General features: G+C 44.0%; 1 protein-coding gene across 1 annotated transcript; it reads left to right on the top strand.

The window, feature by feature from the left end:
* The first annotated feature begins 824 nt into the window (after window positions 1–824).
* Window positions 825–7016, top strand: LOC127119351 (ribosomal protein S3, mitochondrial). Its single transcript, XM_051049576.1, has one exon. It carries the CDS (start codon window positions 5525–5527, stop codon window positions 6497–6499), a length of 975 nt encoding a protein of 324 aa, XP_050905533.1. The 5' UTR covers window positions 825–5524; the 3' UTR covers window positions 6500–7016.
* The last annotated feature ends 13823 nt before the right edge of the window (window positions 7017–20839 follow it).

The following is a 20839-nucleotide window of genomic DNA, read 5'->3' as shown; positions in this document are numbered from 1 at the left end:
TAGTACACCGAAGCACAGAGTCGCTTGTCATCGAGAGATTGGACATCCCAGCCACAGCACAGAGAGCCCTTCCGTCGAACGGGACTCATTCATCTTCTTGGATGAAGACTATCGAGAGTTGGAACATGATGAACTATCACCAGTCAAGATTACGAGGACGATGGGAACCTTGGTATTATGATTTCTACAATTACCTCAAGGACGGGTTCATATCAGAGTACGCCACTCGTGGTCAGAGGAGAGCCTGGAGGAGAACTTGCCCGACGATTTGTGATCTTGGGAGATGTCCTTTACAAAAGGTCCTTCAAGGGGTACTCGCCCTTCCTTATACTTAATAGGAAGAAGGAGCGCACATTGTTGAACAAGCTCATTCAAGAGGCAAGGCCCCCCTATAAAAAGCGTACCTTCGAAGGCATGATTGCTGCGATCAGGAGCTGCTTAACATAATTGAGAACAGGAGATCAGAAGATTTTGTGGAGGATAAAGTCCAAAGTGAACCAACACTGGGATCTGATCATAGCCGCTGTGAGGATGCAAAGGCGATAGTTTTTCGATTCGGCAAACATGAGATGTGTCCCACACTTTAAGAAGTACATCGAATTTTTTAGATATCCCGTAATGTCCTTTTTGTACCTAGAGAAGGACGACCTCGAGAGAGCAGACGACCGGTAGAGTAGGTGCTCCATATCGTTCCTGCTGCGTAGGTCTAAGGTAATTAACAGTGCTAGCAGAGAATCAGTAGGCCCTCACCCTTCTCTAATAGGGGCAGTGCCACCTATAGAACGGGAATGTTCATCCTCTCTTAAAGTCCTTTAGGGATTTAGAGTCGGGAATAGAGCTGTGGCAAGCAATATAGATCGCCCCTTACGCTCTCTCTAAAAAAAGCCCTTCTTAGTAAAGCTTCGGCCCTATGGAGAAAAGGGAAGTGCAGATCTGGAGTGTTTGGACGAGAAAGAAAGGCTTTGCAGCAAGCTGAGTTGTACCGCAATTTTATTTTCCGGGCATACGTCCAGCCGAGCATATTTGTTTGCTAGTTTCTTGATCCCGGAAATCTTGTACTCAGAGTCACGGATAAAGTTGACTACCCAGCGACGGAGTGGATGACCCCCCGTTCTTTCTAGTGGGTTTTATCCCGTCCCTTTTGGGACCATTCACCCTTTTCCAAGCATAGGTAGAACCCCTCTTTCCCATACACAACGACGGTTCCAAGCAAGATGAGTAGTTTATAGTCGACTCAATATCAACGAAACCCCCCCATTTTATCTTTTTAGTACCGATGGTCTTGTAGTGCACCCTTCATCGAAAGAGTAGTTGAAAGACCCACCTCTGAATAAACCTTTAGGTTGGGAGATATCAAAGGGGAACCTCGCCTAGCTTATCTGTCCCTGTATTATTCAACTCATCTGTCCACTTATCTTGTTCAAAGCAGAAGGAAGATTTGAATCCTTTCTTTCGAGGGTAATCCGCCAGTCTCTAGACTGGAAAAGATTCAATCCACTTCTTGACCAGCTTCTTAGGTGCTGCTTAGGCCTGCTTCTATGTCCTGTAACTTCTAAGGCTTCTCACAGGCATTTGCTTTAAAGGGGCTTGTTGGCCCCCTTCTTAGTTAGCTCTTTATGTCTGCTTTAAGCTTCGTCGGACATTTTATGGCCCGTAGCTTACAACATCTTATGAGAAGGGCCTGTAGCTCGATACAATTGTTGGCCAGTTGCTTACTTGCGTACGGGCAGACGTATTCAGCCATTCCCATCCCTCATCAGGGCCCAGCTTGACAAAGATTTTGATGTGGATGAGAGGGGGAGCATCTTTTTTAGATATCCCCGCAATTAGAGCTATTAGATGAGAAGAGACTTCGCGCCATGGAACATGTCCAAGTCTACCAGAAAATTCCAGTGCATTCCAAAATAAGGTAATATAGAGAAAGTTCAACATAGGGGAGAAAGTCTTGAAAAAGATTCTTTCCGGACGTGAGCCTCATCCAAGATGGAAACTCCATTTTGTGCTCGCTCTCTTCTGTCATGCGCATCATGGCTGGGTGAGTTGGCCCATTGCGAATTCTTCCAATCTGGTCATGCACTTTTTTAAGATGCGGAACCTGGGAGCTTTCCTCTTCAAAATAGGGGTTAATTTTTCGTAGGGGGGTAAGGAAGGTGCCGAGATCGTAATAGAAAGGAGTTGATAGTCCCGTCTGCTAGGCTTTTCCGAACTTCCCTTCTTCTGCCCGTTAAATCCTTTTCTTCTGCTTTTTCCCAACGATATATCCCCATTCTTTAAAAAAAAGAAAGCATATATTAGTTCCAGAGAATCATCCGAACATTCTGAGATACGGTTGTCAAATGGGAGAAGAGGAACGAGAGGCGTCCCTAAGCTTTCCGGCTCACTAGTAAGTGACGAGGGGTTTGAATTTCATTCTCAGAACCTCCTTCGAATTACAGAACTGGAGGGGGTCTCACAGGCATCTCTCTTCGAGCGGCAGTGCAAGCTCGGATGGTGTTAGCGCTGGCAGAAGGTCCGAAGATTCATTTCAAAAAATAGGAATGTCAGAGCAGTTAGTCCGCATGTCCCTAACTACCTTGTTCCTGATTGGATTGCTTTCTTAGTGTGGCATCTTTTTGTTCGCTGTCCACTAGTGAGATTATCATATATAAATGTAGATAGAGAAAGAGGCTAAGCCTACGTAACGCTATGGGAACAGCTTTTTTTGTCCGCTTTCAGCTATGCTATATAGATGCGCTACCTTGTGAAAGAAAACATCATATGTAAGTAAGTAGCATCTAGAATCGAATCCAGAGCAGCTAAGAATAAAAAAAAAATCGAGTAGCTTGCGGGCCGGTCGTCAGTTCAGACTAGCTGGTCAGTGGGGGTCAGAGAGTGTTCCGTTAGTGTTCTCACAGTCTCAGTGCGACCTTGCTTGGTCAACAATTTGGAGAGTTTGCGAAACGAAGACTTTCGAGAACAAATATTAAACCGGGAAGAAAAAAGGGGAAAAAGTAAAGAAAGTAACAATAAGGCGCATATGGCACGAAAAGGAAATCCGATTTCGGTAAGACTCGATCTGAATCGTAGTTCAGATTCAAGTCGGTTCAGTGAGGGCGACCGCGAAAGTCACCGAATGGGTCAGTCTTTTCCTTCCTTCAGTTTGTCCTATATATGTTGAATAAAAAAGCTTGGGATGGGAGGACGTAGCAGATGTCCGGGACGGACACGACTTCTTCTAACGCTAGAAGACCACTGGAAGAGACCCGGGACCAGAGCATGTCGTGAAAGAAGCACACCGGGCGGGCGTGCTTCGACCGTGTCTCCGGGGCACAGTTGAATGTAGATATCATGAACGCGAGGTGCAGGATACCAGGCCGAGAAACCCGGCACCCCCTATGTGCCGATCGCTAGCGCATCCAGGGCCCCGGCGCCCTGCGGAGCTGGAGAGGCCTAGCCTGATCTGAGAAGTGCTAATTCGGTTCGGATAGACTTCATTCAAGAACGCCGCCGCCCCTGGAATCAATAAGAAAACTAGTGCTAAGTTTCAGATCAGTGAATAAACCGAAACGAAAGAAGAAAGAGACCTTTCTCGCTCGGCGCCTAAAGCGCACTATGCTCCGCTTCAACAAATGAGAGTTTTCGGTGGAACCGGTGAACCACGCGAGCTGGTTAGATGCGTGGGACAGAGGGCTCATAGTACCTGCTAGCGCAGCTATGCAGTGGAAGGGAAGGAGCCTAAATCGACCCCCTTATTTTTCTTATTTATTTTAAAAAAAAATAATAAAAAAGTACAAAGAGATTAGACTCTCGGATGAGACTAAGCAGCCACCGACCGTTCCGACGCGCCCCTGACCTATTTTTTTTATTAAGACCGAAAACCTATCTAAAATGGAGCCTAGTTTAGGCTGTCAAACAAATGATAAAATAAAAAATATTTAATATAACCACTAGTAGGGATATGGATGGAGTCTCGCTCAGTAAAGAGAGTTGTAGATTCCTAGAAAAGGAGAGGAGCCTTGACTTTCTATGATGTTCTTAGTCAAGAAGCGCTAACGCTGCAATCTTTCTAAAGCAAGAAGCGAGAAAGTTTACTTTGAGAAAGAAGGTGCTTGTTGCCGCTTTCTTCTTTTTTTATAGTAAGTAAGTAAACTTGTTTTGTTTTAGTTTATAAGGCGAAAGGTTGCTATTTTTATAATTATTATAGCGTTAGCGCTTTAGTTTTCAATAAGTTTAGGCTTGACTAAGAACATAGAAATGTTGAATCAGGGTGCGCAGGGAACCCTATACAAAGGGCCTTTCCCTTCAAATGACAACTGCCTCTTCCTGCTGCGAAGGCCTTGCACGAAACCAACCCCCCCACCCCCGATCCAGTACCAGTTGTTTCGCTGGTAGGCCCACTTAGGTTAGGGGGGCATTGTCCCTCAGTTCTTACCAACCTCCGGTGTGTAATCGACATGTTGCTAACTTCAACTCGGTTGAATAAGAATCATTGATTCCCTTTGCTGTCCATTTATTATTCATTCAGGGCGCTCGGCCGGTGCTCCTTTTTTAAACCAGAACAACTCTGAACGTTAGAGAAGAGAAGATAAGGGAAGACCACCTGAGCGAACCGACCGAGGGGACTTGACTTATTCGAACCGAACGATAGCGGCTTAAAGCTAAGCCTATCACGAGCAGCGTCGCTGCTTGATCGGCGGGGAGAAGCATCTCAAAGTATGGGGCAAAGGATCAAGCGCTTTGACTTTGTCTCCCGGGATTCACCACAGGTTGGGTTTGAGAGCCGTGTGATGGGTGACTATCCAGCACGGTTCGGAGAGCACTTTTTGTCAGCGTTGGTGAATGGAAGCCCCTCTATCAAGAAAGAAGCGGCTATTCCCACGGCGGAGTCACCATTGACTCTATTTATTATTATGGTAAATTAGTTTATCAAGATGTCAATCTGAGATCTTATTTCGGTTCGATACGTCCACCTGCGAGACTAACCTTTGGCTTTCGTCTCGGTAGGTGTATTCTTATACATTTTCCCAAAAGAACATTCATTCATTTCTTTCTTCCCCGTCGACCACGACGACTGAAACGACGCGATAAATCCAGACCCGGAAAGGAGAAGGGCCGGTGGTGGGCATTTGGGAAAGTCGGGCCGATCGGGTGTCTTCATTCCAGCAACAAGAAAGAAGAAGAACGAAACGAAGTGAGAGGCCGGAGGGCAGGGAAAAGAGTCGAGTCGATCAGGCTCGACGACCGGGAGAAGCAAAACGAAATTAGGATTTGGCCGAAAAAGAAGCAACGCTATGGATACCATGACCGATCACCATCGATAAAGAAGAATCTTTCTAAATCACTTCGGGTCAGCGGGGCCTTCAAGCATCCGAAATACGCCGGGGCTGTAAATGACATAGCGTTCCTGATAGAAAATTACGACTCCTTCAGAAAAACTTCGTTTTTTAAGTTATTTTTCCCCAAGAAGTCCCGCTCCGACGGCCCGACGAGTCATCTATTTAAAAGGACCCTCCCTGCAGTGCGCCCCTCCTTGAATTATTCGGTCATGCAATACTTTTTTTGTAGAAAGAACCAAATGCATTTCGACCCCGTCGTAGTTCTCAATCATTTCGTGGCACCGGGCGTGGCTGAACCATCTACGATGGGGGGAGCGAATGCGCAGGGAAGAAGCTTAGATAAGAGAATACGTTCTCGCATCGCTTTTTTTGTAGAAAGCTCGACCAGCGAGAAAAAGTGTTTGGCCGAAGCCAAAAAGAGGTTGACCCACTTCATTCGCTTGGCGAATGATCTTCGCTTCGCGGGAACAACAAAAACCACCATCTCGCTCTTTCCTTTCTTCGGTGCTACCTTTTTCTTTCCAAGGGATAGAGTTGGGATTTATAATAACCTTTTTTTTGAGGATGCCCGGGAACCACTCCTAGGTCAATTAAGGATCAAATGTTGGAACCTCATGGGTAAGGATAAGGTAATGGAATTGATAGATAAATTCATAGACCTAGGTAGGATAGGAGAGTGGATAAAGGGAATAGAGATGATGATAGAGATCATACTGAGAAACAGAAAAATTCCGTACGGGTACAACTCTTATTTGAACGAAGTGAAAAAAATGCGATCTTTGTTGTCTAATAGAACAAACACTAATACCTTAATTGAGTCGGTCAAGATCAAATCTGTTTATCAAAGTGCTTCTCCGATTGCTCAAGACATCTCTTTTCAACTGAGAAAGAAAACAAGATCATTTCGTTCCATTTTTAGTAGAATAGTTAAGGATATTCCATTAGTAATGAAAAAAGGGGTTGAGGGGATCCGTATATGTTGTTCAGGTCGATCAGAAGGCGCAGAAATAGCTAGAACTGAATGCGGAAAGTATGGAAAAACATCTCGTAATGTATTTAACCAGAAAATAGATTATGCTTCTGCGGAAGTATCTACTCGTTACGGAATCTCAGGTGTCAAAGTGTGGATTTCATATAGTAAAAAAAAAAAGGGACGTGCTATATCCGAAACGTACGAAATTTAGTAAATATCGTAAAGGCAGATGTAGTAGGGGTTGCAAACCAGACGGAACAAAACTAGGTTTTGGAAGATATGGCACTCAAAGTTGTAGAGCTGGTCGTCTTTCATATCGAGCCATTGAAGCAGCGCGTCGGGCTATAATCGGGCACTTCCATCGTGCTATGAGCGGACAATTCCGAAAAAATGGTAAGATATGGGTAAGAGTTTTCGCAGATATCCCTATTACCGGGAAACCTACAGAAGTAAGAATGGGAAGAGGAAAAGGAAATCCTACGGGTTGGATTGCTCGTGTGTCCGCGGGACAAGTCCTATTTGAGATGGATGGTGTGAGTTTGTCAAATGCTCGACAAGCCGCTACATTAGCGGCGCATAAACCATGTTCGTCAACCAAGTTTCTTCAGTGGTCGTAACGTAATTGGTTAGTGGGGAAAAACCAGGCCGGGACTCAAAAGAATTAGGCGAAGGGTTTGTTCCTGAACGAGGGAAGTGGAAAGACACTAAGGGAGAGGGATATACTCCTTTTTGAATCGCCGAAATTGTACGACTGTTCCAGGCGTACGACCCTGATACGTTACGGTTTTTTTCGGGTACTCTTTCCTGTGATTGTATTGGATATTCTTCTTTATGATCACAAGGTGGTGCGGTGCTTGGGCAGGTCTTCTCTGATTACGTTCGGACGTGACAGGGAAGCCAGGAGGTCCAGGGACATAGCCGACCGATGCACTCCCCATCCAGCAGAAAGAGAGGGGAACGCAGCCCCCGCCGCCATATGAGTCGGATACTATTATAGTTTTACTCTTGTGGGAAATTCAAGATGTCTTTTTTTGTTTTGGCGATAATAACTTCTGGGAGGGTGAATCCCAGGTTCCACCACAAGAAAGAAGGACAATAGGTAGTTCCCTACGAGGAAGTGCTGCCCAAAAGGGACTACTCTACATCGGCCGGGATTGGACACTAGTCCTTCAAGTCTTCAAAGATCGGATTCAATCGATTATTCGCATTCAACTTGAACAATTCTTGTGACAACAGACGGAATTCCTTCGTTCCCTTTCTCAAAGGCGAAGATATCGATTTCGAACAAAAAGGGAATCTAATCTCGAGTACAAGCCAAGGAGAAAGACTGCCATCTCAGGCATACCATCGACAGAGTCAGGAAAGGACAGGCATAAGGCGCGCTAAAAAAATCCGATCTTTCAACTCTATCCCTTCTCCAGCTAACCAAGCTAATTCCCAGCTCCCTATGAGCTCAGAGTCGCTAACGCAAAGAGGAAGAAGAGCTACTTCCATCATTCCAATAGTAACAAGGTAAACCGAACCCAAGTGAAGTTAAGCCGAGTCCTTTTCTTCCCCACTGCTTCGAAGCCGGAGGCAGACACGTGGGGTTCACTGGAAGGGAGAGTGGCGGGAATTCATTTTTGCAATGTAATGGAACTCAAAGCCTGTTTCATAGGCTGTACTCGTACTCACCGACTACACGGACTCTATACCAAGTCATGAGCGATAGCGAAGCCAAGCCGCCAACCAAGCCAATGCGCCATCCCTATCCCTTCCCGATGAAGCTTCCTTTGATTTTAATGAATGAGGGAGGAAGGGAAGGCGCATGCAAGAGAAAAGAAAGCCCCTATTTGGGCATGAGCTCTAGTACATTGACCTCTCGCAGACCTGAAAGTCAAGTTTTTGGCTATTGATAAATCAAATAATAGAGACGAAGAAAGCCGTATAGATTCTAAATAAGGGAGGAACTCGACCTCGGCCAGCCGGCCAGGAATGATGACCAATTGCTTGAACCTCGGATGAGGACATGGAGGAAGATGGGCCGGCCAGAGCCGCAGGCAGATGATAAATAATAAGACTAAAACTTTAAAAGATGCTGGGTGAAGGTGAATCGCCTTCAAACTGAGGATTCACAATGACTTTGACTCAGACTTCCCTTCCTAAAAGACAAAGGAGTAGCGGGGTTCGCTAGCCGACCTTGCCTGAAAGTACTTTTCTCTGACGCTTAGAATAGCTTCGCTGAAACTAATGCTTTTTCCCTTGCTGGCTTTCCACCATTCAAACTTGGTTACTTCCTACGCTATTCGCCGGCATTGAACTATTCTCTCGACATTCTTCTTCATTCAGATACTATTAAAATATTTGAAGGAGCTGGTTGGTGATGCTCTTCCCATGGTTTACCACCGATGAGGAGTATTCTGCATGCCATCGACCTAGTACCTGGTGCTAGTTTCCCAAACCTGCCTGCTTATCGAATGCTACCTGCCTTTTAATTTAAGCCCCTTGCGCTAACATCGTTCAGTTCCCGGGCCCCTATCATCTGGGGATTCTATTTTCATACGTAGTCTTTCAACACTTGATTCAATGGTGTCAAGCTCCTTCTGCTTTGATGCTTCGCTTAGCGCTACTACTCCTATGATATTGATTTATTAAGTGCATGGCTGCGGGCAGGAGGTAACAAGAAAAAGAAGGTCTTTTTTCACTAACTAAAATCCCTCTTTGGATGAACATTTCATGGGATTCTTCCAATACTTACTGAGAACTAGTACACCACCTTCTATTCTTAGCCGCAGAGAGCCCTCGTCACTAATTTATGGTGATTATGTATTGGCTTAGCCACACCGGTCAAGGGCCATTGGGAGACTACTAAGGAGAAAGTCTTCAGCAGAAGACTCACAAAGGGATACTGACAAGGCCAAAAACAAAATTCGGATTCGGGTGCTCTTGCCGAGGAAGAATGGAATGATTCTTGCCACTTTTTCTTCCCTTATGCCGATGCTGACTCTGATCGCCTTGAATACTATCCTTTCCTTAGGAATAGCAGGAAAGATCAGATCCATGAAGACTATGGGTCAGGGGTCAGGATATTTAGTTAAACCCGCCCCAGTCTTTAACCTGGGAATAAAATATTTAAAAAAGATCCTCCCGGAAAAGCTTGAACGTGTCGAGCAGAAGTCTTTCCAAAGCCAAGTATGGTTAAGCTTCTTGTCCCACCTCCTAATGGAAACTCGGTCTTTTTGTCCGACATGCCTAGAGAGCCTCTGACTACACTTCATGCCAGATCCTTGCTTGGGTTATCCTTTATCATTTTTTCTAAGCTAGTTCACCTTATTTTTTTGGAAGACTCGGCTTGTCCATTAGCCTGAGCAAAGGTGTTGAGTGAATCATTTCAACAAAAACTATATATATTAGCAAACTCTTTTACTTGATCACCTGTGAAGACTCTACCTTGATCGGCAACCAAGGAAAGGGAATCTGAAGCTACTTAGCTACACGTCGAAGGTATTCTTCAATATCCTGATCTCGAAATTGCGTAAGATAAAGAAGCTCTTCGTCGAATTAAAACAAGGGACTTTGAAAAAGGTCTCATCAGGAAGGACGTCAGACAACATGATCCGAGGAAAAAAGGCTCTCATCAATACCGTGCCCGAATTCAAAAGAGAAAGCTCGGTGCAGCTACACACCTGCAAGCTTCGGTAGCTGAAGAAGAGCTGTTCTCGCAGGGAAAAGAAAGATGATTTACCAAGGGTATCCCTAAGTAAAGATGCCGAAGTCCAAGGTGTCGAAATTACACGGGAAAGCCCACTATCTTGTTCTTACTAACCCAGCAGCCTAAAGGACCTTAGAGTTTGCAAGGTCACCAGCAGTGGTGTGAGGGAGCCACAAACAAATGCTGCCCTATTCTTTCACAAGAAAGACTTATATTGAAGATCCAGTCTCTTTTCGTTGTAGGAAACCGTCGAAATAGCAAAGACAGAGCTGACCAATCAGCAACTGCCTAAGAAAACGGCCCCCCATGTTTATTTTGCCTCATATGAAACAAAAATTCCAACATTAAAACGCTTTACAAAGTTAGGCCCTAAATACGCGAAAGCAAGGCGGGGCTTTAACTACTTTTAATCCGCCTATCTTTACTTTATAAGTTCGAGCTTGAGTTTGACTCCTTTTCTTAAATCTTAGTTTCTCTTTATTTCTACCTTTTTAGGTATTTTCTATCTTCTTTGTCAGCAATTCAAGGAATTGGATTTCTTTCATGCCTGACTTTCAAAGGTTGGGTTCTCTCTGGGCGGTCGAGCCCTATCCTTTGCTCTAAGAGGGTTGGGCTGCTCAGCAGGGCTTGCCTTGACTGTAGACTTTACGAGCGCTGCTCACATACCAAAACCATATGATGCCTCTCGGCGAGGGGACATCAGGCTCTGAGTCTCCGGCATCTCAGTCGGACTCCCCATGCCTCCTCGGAAACGGATTCGGACGGATCTCCACCACAATCCGTCTCGTCCCCTGGGAGCGTCACCGCTGCGGAGGTAGAAAGTCACACGCGGGATGATCCTAACTCTAATTTGTTTTCGGAGGAACACTTAGACCGATTGCGACAGGATAACCGACGCCGTCTGCAAGAGAACGCCAACCTCCTTAAACAAGCGGAGGCCGGGCTTCGACGGCAAGAGGTTTAATATCATAAAAGCACGCGACGCCCATAGAGATGAAGCAGCGCGCGTCCAAAAATAAGAACTCTTACAGTCAACTGTAGAGTTCATTCAAAGCAACCGCCACCTATTTGAGGAGTAGCGGCGTGGCGCTGCTGGGTGCTTCTGATCAATAGAACAGGAAGAGGAGGAAAAAACTGAACGACGTTTGGGCTTGATCTTGTTGTACGTCGGAAGCCGGGGTCCGCCCGGTCCAGCCCCAACCTTACGTCTATCTCTATATACGAATATAGAAACGACCTTCCCCAGGAGTGAGGTGGAAGAAGACTTGGGAACGGGGGTTAGCTTCTCTCCCTCTCCTTATGGTCGAGTATTTATCTAAACCTCTCGCTTACTTGTACTACCTCTCTTCGCATTCGACGATCGGGAAAAGACAGTCTTTCTCCTTCGGACCGGTTGTTATGATCGCTGCCTTCGCTTTCGCTTTTTCTCCATAAAAGAGGAAGAAGTCTCATTGGTAAGGGGACTATGAACTAAACTATACGTGTAATCAAAGGCTGAGCCCTTGTCACTCTACTTTTGGAGACTGTGACCCTGCTGATGCTTCTTTTTTATCTTATTTTTGCTTGCGGACCACACCACGGATCCTTGGGTGGAATAGGCACCTTGACCATCCTTGACTTCTCTGGTAAGTTAGGCATCTTCCCATACATAGCCAAGTACGGATTTGGTGGGGGAAGAATAGGTAGGCAGAGATCCGTGAATGCGCAAGCAAAAAGAAAGCATTCACCGACTTACTTACGGAATCTCAAATCGATTTCTTTGTGTTAAGCATATAGCATTCGTTTGTTTAGAATGTGCTTTGAAAAGCTTATGAGATGGATGATTTCTGATTATTATTTCTTACTAAGAAAATAAGTCAAGTTCAAGTGTGTCATCTTTCTATACGAAAAATAGAAAGAGATAGAGAGAGCGAGAGAATGAAGTGAAGGAGCTTACCCTTTCTCTACTTTTGATTCACTTGCAGCATCTAGCCCTTGAAAGCAATTACCATGTCTTAGAAGGAAAGTCATAGGATTCACTGTCAATTCCTTTTGTGGACATCTGAGGAGAGGGGGAAGGCCTTCGCGCCGGCGGGTCAAGTAGATGCGGCACATTGCATATGTATTATTGATATCCCGAAAGCCAGTGCCAGCTACTCCTACTGCTATTGGCTAAAGATCGACAATATATTCGCCGCAAACCAAGGGACAGCCAGCCCTCTTTGTCCACCTGTGAACCTTCTTCTACATGCATGTCAGTTGCTTTAAAGGAAGAAAAGGAGGTAAGAAAAGCAAAAAGGCAAGGGCATGTGATGCCTACTATTTCTATATGTCATTTGCTTGCTTTAGGGCTAGGCTAAGCCTTTAGCTGCGGTTACGAAGAGCTCTTATTCACTCACCATAAAGACCTGTTATTGCAAGAACAGGATTATCTTGCCTTAGCCAGCTTAGAAGTTAATTTCCTATTGAGGAAGTAGTGCCATTAGTTGGAAATTGCATTTCATCTAGACATGAAATCGAAAGTTATATTTCTCGATGCATACTCATATTATCGATATGCCACAAGCTCAAGTCCCACAGCAGATTCTAGCACAACCGAGTCTGATTAACTGACTTCACCATCACCGCTTACGGCTATTTGAACAACGGTTATTTCAGTTATTCCCACATAAAATTAAATTGCAAAGAGAACAGCGGCAACAGATATGGCAACAACAGGATGATAAACCTTCTTCCCTTAACCAGGTCTCAGTTAAGTTCCTATAATTTCTGTGCAGGCGAAGGTTAAGTCTGGAAGTAGGAATGATTCTTACTCCATAAAGGTAGTGAGTTACCTACTAGTCGTAGGGTAGGAAAAGCTATTACACAAACAAGCCAGTTTTGCCAGGCTGAAGTAATGCTTATATAATCTGCTATTTCAACATCATCATATTTACCTCTAAAGAATGGAGCTTCCTAAGACTAGGTGAACAAGGTCTTTTTCTAAGAAGCATGTTGACAAAGTAGAAATGACACACACACCCACTAAAGTATTTACAGATAAGCTCGGTACCTTACGGCCATGTGCCTAGGATCCCCTGAGTGCTCTAAGGATTAAAGTCCAAATCCTGTAGGAATTGAAATACCACACTCAGATCGGTGAATCTATCAGATTTCTTTCTCCTCCTCCGGGATTCATTAATAGAACTTAAATGCAGGAATAAGCACATAGACCATAGGTATGGAAGAATTAAAATTCATTCATGTGCTTATATTTCTCATTTTTCCTAGGAGAACAGGTTAGGTTACCGTCAAGTAAAATACAACTAATTATGCTCTGGTTTTTTCCTTGCCAAGGCCTTTTGACACGGGATCAGCCAGATCTCATCTGGACTCCACATACTTACTGGAAATTTTGTCAAGATCCTTCTCACATACATCAGACACACTGGTATGGATTACCTATTAGTTGCCTAGCTGTACTATCTCAGCATGGCAGCCGTAAAAATTAATTGTCTAGACCGGCAACAATTGCTCCATATCGGTACTTCTTCCAAGATGTTCCTGAGCCGCTCTACTTCTCTTCAAGCAGAGGTATATGAAATAAACTTGTTTTCCATGAAGGAATGAGTTATGCCTGTGATTTCGATTAAATTGCTCCTCTACCTAATATAATTGATAGTTTAAGTTTACTATTAGAAGTTTTCCAAAGTCTAAAATTGAGGGCTTGGTCCCGAGCATCTACCATTATACCCACAATGATTGGACCACTTAATAGGACCCTTTTGGCTTGGCTATTCTGGGCCTTCTTCTATTCGCACCTGCTTCCGTTTCTGCCTCCGCCATTAAAGCTTTCTGGTCCAGGCCTCAGGCACAGACCTGAAACTTAACTGATACGCAAAACTAAATTAAGCACAAAAGTAACATCCATCCATATATATGGGAATAACCCCTGTTCGTAAACCCAGTTGTCTTAGGCTGTATGAGTCTTCCTTAAACGAGTGAAACGCTCTAAAGAGTAGCCTACGGGAGATAGCTATGTCTTTTCTATCTTCTTAATAACAAGCACAGAAGCAGGAAAGCTAGCCACCCCGATTCCTTCTTACTTCACTTTAGGCAGTGTCCATACGTTCCGGCGTGGTGCAAGAGAAAGAAAGTCTTATTAAAAAGTATTCCCTTTCATGATAAAAGTTGTTTGTTGGTGGAATTCTTCAAAGTCTTTCCGCTGTTTTGGGAGAGCACAAAAGCTGATTGATTAGGAAAGAGCTACTAAGAGGGATGACTCGCCCTTAGCCCTTGTCTAAAACCTAGCAAACAGACCGTTGTAAACCAGGTGAACTAGAGCGAACAGGAGAAGCAAATAGCGGCCTCTCATCCAATCCACCTCTAGCAGTGAAAGTAAGGTATTCCGATCTTTGATCCGCCGATTCAGGAGCGATTAAAGCGAATACTAAGAATGCAAGGAAGGGTTCCCCCAGTAAAGGCCACAACTGAAACCTCCGTTGACATCAGGTCCTCCTAAAGATTTTCCAAAACTCCATATCATTTTCAGCGACAACACATTGACTGCGGATCCGTTATCTACCAATATCCGTGATACGGGCTTCCCGTTCAAGTGAGCTTTGACGTACAGAGGCTTGATGTCTTGGGTCATCTGGGGAGAGGCTTTGTCTAACACGACCTTTTTCGGCTCCCCGGGATTTGACTGTATGGTCACCTGGCAGGTAACCTCTGGCTCTCCAGCAACTTCCGGAATCGGTACCTTCTGGGCTCGTTGAGCAAGAAGAGCCTTTAATCTATTCGAGATAAAGCCTTCCGGGTTTACTGTGACTTTCATCTCTTCATCCCTCTGAGTCCTCTTCTGATCTTTCTTCAATCATCTCCTCAGGGTCTTCCCTGCGGGGCTATACCATTCGGGCCCACCTTTTATACCATTAATAAAATAGCGTATCTAACGAGTCTATCCGTCTAAGTCTCAGAGGAGTCGGGTACAGACCTATGTCCTTACCTTGCTGGAATTTCGTACCAGGGGAAAGCTCCATTTCAGCCAATGCCAGTCTTAGTTCTTCTCCGGAGGTTTAACATAGATTGATTACCTGGGGAACCTCTAGTCTCTAGCCCTGTACAAGTATAGGGTCTTTCAGGCTTGATGTACTATATTTGCGTATTACCAGTTGCCTTCCTGGACTTCAGATTCGTTCAAAGAGAAAGAGTGGTTCTTGCTATTTCTTTCTCCCTCTCGCCACGTGAAAGCTATAGAAGTACCATATTTTCCTTTCACAGTGCTAATGATAGGTAAGAAAAGTCTCCTCTTCGTGTTCATGCCCCACGGTCTAATAGATGTCTCAAAGAGTGGACTAAAAGATCTGATATTCCCCTAATAGCTCCTTCTATCAAAGAGGCATTCTTTTTCCTTCCCTTCGGGAGTCTGGTATGCCTTGGATCTTGATGTCTGGTATTTGAGCGGGAAAGCAGAAGGAGTTGGCAACAGCAACAGACTTGATTGAATGTACCGTGTACCGACTGCTTCGCCTAACCCTTATGTACCAACACACGAGACCTCTATTCGACGAGGAGTATCGGGTTTTGCAAGTTCTGCGACTCCTACCGCCGCTACCATAGACCAAGGTTTGAACAAGTCCAGTGGTGAAGGATGCCCGTGAGGGTCTCGACCGTTCTCAAACTAACTTCTCAGAATGTCCGCTAAAAAAACTATTATATATCATATCAATCACATGTCTGAACCAGAGCTAGGGTTTCACCCAGGAGTGTTCACAAAAGACCAACACACTTCGGGTACGCTGTAACTTGCTCGGGACAATGGGAAATTAGTCTCATAGTTGCCTGTTCAGATTCCCGATTATTAGTAAGGCAAGCGGTAGGCAAAGAGGTCGAAAACGGGTCTGGCAGCTACGTGTTCCTCTTTTATTTATGGGTGAATCTTCCATTCTCCGCGGCCGTTCTATCTGTGTTAATATGTCTTTCCTTTCTTATTAGTGTAGTGTAGTGAGGGCGCACTCGTGGTAGAAGGCAGATGGATTTAGCTTCTTTCTAAGAGCCGGAGACCCAAGGCCGGCTAGTCTCTTTCTGGGCTGACCCTCCTGACTCATGATTGTCAAAGATCATGTCATGTCGAGTGCGAGCTGGGGCTGAAGGCCCAAGGCTGTTGGTTTTGGAATAGGATTAGACTTGTCCAGAAGATCTGTCCTTTCCAGCACAAGGAACCTTATAGCACTTGGAAAAAAGCGGCTCTGGATCTGGCATCAACAGCGGATCCTGTCTGATCAGAGCACCGGTTCCGGCATCGGGAGTTGATTCAATAAGAGTCATAGCAGAGTCGAGAACTAGCAACTACTGTTGGAAGATGGGATTGTTTACTTGGCCACCTCTTTTTTCCTCGCCCTTAACTTGAAGGCTATGCCATCCTAAGGTGCTGCTAGATGGAAGGATCTTATCAACGTCCATGAATGATAAATCATAGCATAGATCAAACTACCGAATCGGAAAAATTGAGTGCTATGAGTGCTATCATATAGTTTTATATCGTCTAAGTTCACGAGTTGGAGATAAGCGGACTTGAACCGCTGACATCCGCCACAAGGTAAACCACCGCCTCTCAGGCCCCGACTGATTCTACCATAGAGGCCAACGATAGACAATAACCCCCCGAACACAGCTTACAACTTTCATCGTACTGTGCTCTACAAAGAGCAACTCTTCTAAAAAAAAGGGAATCCCATTCGAACTAAGCTAAGGATTCTTGTGGTTCCGGAGGATCCAGCTACAGGAGAACCGGGAACAAGAGCTTCTCCCCCGCCCGACTCTTTGGTCTTAAGAATGCGGGTTTTAAGAATGAGTAATTGCACTTCTCCGACCCTTAACTGTTCAACCTGAGAGCGGATAACTAATCCGTTCCGCTTTTTTTTTTAACAGGGTTCTATGGTCGGTCCGCGACCCCTGGATGCCGAAGGCGTCCTTGGGGTGATCTCGTAGTTCCTACGGGGTGGAGACGATGGGGTCGGTCCATGGATTTTCTTTCCTTTTGTTTTGTTTTGTTTTCCCGCATTTCGCTCAAAGGGTTGAAGGGAGATAGTGCATCAAGCTGTTTGTTCGCAAGGGCCAGCTTGATCCTCTTCCCCAGGATCTCAGATGAGGAAACCCTAGGAGAGCCACCGACTCCAACTACCGTCCATGTACGATCCATACTAGATCTGACCAACTGCCCATCCTACCTCCTCTACGTTCTTGACAGCCCATCTTTGTCTCAGTAGAGTCTTTTAGTGGCATGTTTCGGTCCTCTTTCCCATTACTTAGAAAAAGTGAGCCACCGGTTCAGGTACAAGATACTATCATTACCGCCTGGACAATTAGACATCCAACCCGTAATCGCAACGACCCAATTGCAAGAGCGGAGCTCTACCAACTGAGTTATATCCCCCCGAGCCAAGTTGGAGCATGCATTAAGGAGTCAAGTCAATCTTCTATTCTGTTCCTTGGCCCAGCTGGGCCATCCTGGACTTGAACCAGAGACCTCGCCCGTGAAGTAAATCATCGCACCTACGGTCCATCCAATTGGGAGAGAATCAATAGATTCCTTTTCGGGAGCGATTCATCCTTCCCGAACGCAGCATACAACTATCCATTGTACTGCGCTCTCCAACCAAGTGTGCTTGTTCCCCCTTCTTCCTTACCATGGCAAGTCTTTCATAATTCAAAGTCACCTTTTCCATTGCAATTTGAAATATCATACACATTCATTTTCAAACAAGTGTTTTGATCTTTGAACTTTCATTAAGATTTTTTCTGCATTGTTCACATATAGCAGTCCACAAAATTCATCTCATATTCTTAAACACTTAAGCACTAATATATCATTATAAATTATGTGTTTGGAAGAGAATACCAGTCATAGTGATTGATACATTGTCATATACTTTCTTTACTCAATATTTTCCAGAATTGGTTGTAAACACCTTGTTGTTCAGGATTGTTGGAAGCAAGAGAGTTGAGTTTGAGAGGATTGTTCTCATATCAACTTGGTGAATCACAAGAGCTTGTTCTTGGTGATTGTGCTTGTCTTGTACAAGTCATAACAGATAGTCAAATCTCTTTCATGTTGAAAGGGGACTAGAGTACTCTCTATCTGTGAGGGGAACCAGAATATCTCTCTGTGCTCTTTATCTTTTCAGCATTTACCGCATTCATCACTTAGTAATCTCCAAGGAAAGATTATTAAAACAAGATAAAACCGGAAAAATTTTTATAGTACCTAATTCACTCCCCTCTTAGGTGCACATTCAACTTACAAACATCTCCTTACTTATTTTCATCCGTATACAGGCAATTCCCTTTGTTTTAGGCCCCACCATATAGTGGTTCATGCCTTGGCCTCACCACATATTGGTTCATGCCAACTTTACTCTCTGATTCATATTTCATCCCTTCATGGGTTCAAACAACATTATTCTTTGGTTCAAACCATATTTGTTATTACTCTTCTTTCACCTCCCACATTTAGTCCTATGAACTAGGGAGCTCCGAATTCCTTATTACACTATAAGGATACGTAGGCATGAGGGACATAATCCTCTTTGAGCACTTTATCTATTCCATATTTTTTCTTTATTCTTTTACGAATAATCTTTATATAGAACACCCATTCAAGCATAGAACAATCAAAAAGGTTCCCGTTGAGTACAACGCGTGTGAGAGATGCTAATATCTTCCCCTTCCATAACTGGCTTCCTTACCCTTTTTCTCCCCCCTGGGTTTTATCGATGTTTTCTCTCTCCTTCGGGAATAAATAAAGTTCGATGATGACTTTGTTGTACCTTCGAGTGTGCGATGCATTTGGGTATATTTCCGCTAGCTTCAGCTGACGACTTTATTGGTGATTTTTCTTTGGAAAATAGGAGTCGAGCCTAGCTTTGTTTGCTTCTTTGCTTGATTTGATGTTTATCTTTACGCTTTATTCGCTTTATCATTATATTCATATTTTATATACTATGGATATTATTTGTTATATTCCATTGTGGGACGGGCTTTGTGATTTGAGAGAAGCTCTGCACCCGAGCTTGAGTACATACATAGGATATACTCGTGGATATTCGTGTTGACATGTGTTTCACGCATTGGGTTGGCACGAGAACCACACCCATACTAGATTCTCTTGGAAGTACTTTTGTCCTGCGAGAATTTGCTAAGGTATTTTCATTTTGGATAAATGACTTTGGGGACCTTCTAGAAACTACCTTCTTGAAGACTAGAACCTACCTATGAAGGGGATATGGATTTTTCTTCCAGAAACCATAGACTATACATACCTTTATTCTCATGGATACGTCAGACCTTTGATCCTGCACCAGGAAGTATACGTAGATTATTCGGATTATATTATGTTGTTAACATACATTATTGTATATCATTATTGCATTGTTGTATATATGTCGGAATTTTGAACATGAGTTATTACACCATCAATTCTTAGAATCTATGGATGTTGCATAATTATTTGCATTTCGTCCCTTATATATGCATTCATTGATTTGCATCTCATGCCTGCCAACCATAAAGAGATCACATTGTCCTTTCCCCAAATAGAAAGACGAAGACTATTTGACACCAGTACTTCACGTGAGCTAATAAATCAAGAATTATGGAAGATATGGAACAAGAGAATGCTGCATACAGGGAAAGCTTGGCTCAGTTCCAAGGAAAGATGGATCTCTTCCAAGGTAATATGGACATTATAATGGATTACCTTCAAGCTTAGAAGGCTACTACCTCTACCACTTTTGCCAATCCTGATACTATTGTGGTTACTAATGCTACAATTTTTGTCACTACTACTGTTGATACTGTTGCTAACATTGTAATCCAACATGTGGTGAGCCATGCAATCTATCAGCTTGGTCCTAGCAGACATGTACCTATCCATGGGGGTTGCCTCCAAACATTACTCCCCAATTTGCTAACGGGAAAACTTGTATGCCATATCAGTCATTTGATGTGCCTCCTGCCAATGGGAACTTTGTTTCATATCCTTGGGGCATGACCACTCACTCTCCTCAGATGGTTGGTGCTGACAACCATGAGATCAATCAGGGACAAGCTCTTCAGACTTCTATGCTAGTTACTATTGAAACTCTTGATGATAACAAAGATGAATACATAGGTCTTATCCTTCATTTTCATGTTCCACCTCAGGTTGTTCCACATACTTTTCAAAATTTGAATCGAGGTGTTCAAATACCTCTTCTTCCTTATATTGGGGCATCTTCTATTGTTGCTCCTCCACTTGTTTATCAAAGGGCACACTATGCTCCATACGGGGGTCAGTATGGTCATACTGTTGGTTAGATAGTTAATCCTGGAATGATGTATCATTAGATGTATGCCAAGTCTGCTTCTCCTCTGGTCCTTGCTCAAGCAACTTCTCAAGGTGTTCAACTCCCCAATCATCGGACTAATATTCAGATTTCCGATCAGATTACTTTTGGTACATATCAGAATAAACGGGCAGACTATCGATTATTGGATGAAAGGATTAGATCCATTGAGGGTTTCTCTGCTTACGGTATGGATGTTAAGGATTTATGCTTGGTTCCTAATATGGTGGTTCCCCTGAAATTCAAAGTACCGGACTTGCCCAAGTACAAGGGTTTAAGTTGTCCTACAAGTCATGTTATTATGTATTGTAGGAAGATGGCTTCCTACATTGACAATGATGAGCTTCTTATCCATAGCTTTCAGGACAACCTATTTGGGGTATCCTTGGATTGGTACATAAGCTTGGAGCGCGGTAAAATCAGATCTTGAAAGGACTTGTCTGAAGCTTTCCTAAAGCAATACAAGTATAATCTGGACATGGCTCCCACCAGATTACAACTTCAAAATCAAGCC

The sequence above is a fragment of the Lathyrus oleraceus genome, chromosome 2 (assembly GCF_024323335.1).
Source record: "Lathyrus oleraceus cultivar Zhongwan6 chromosome 2, CAAS_Psat_ZW6_1.0, whole genome shotgun sequence".
Classification (NCBI taxonomy): Eukaryota; Viridiplantae; Streptophyta; class Magnoliopsida; order Fabales; family Fabaceae; genus Lathyrus; species Lathyrus oleraceus.
This window is presented reverse-complemented; position numbering and strand designations above follow the sequence as displayed.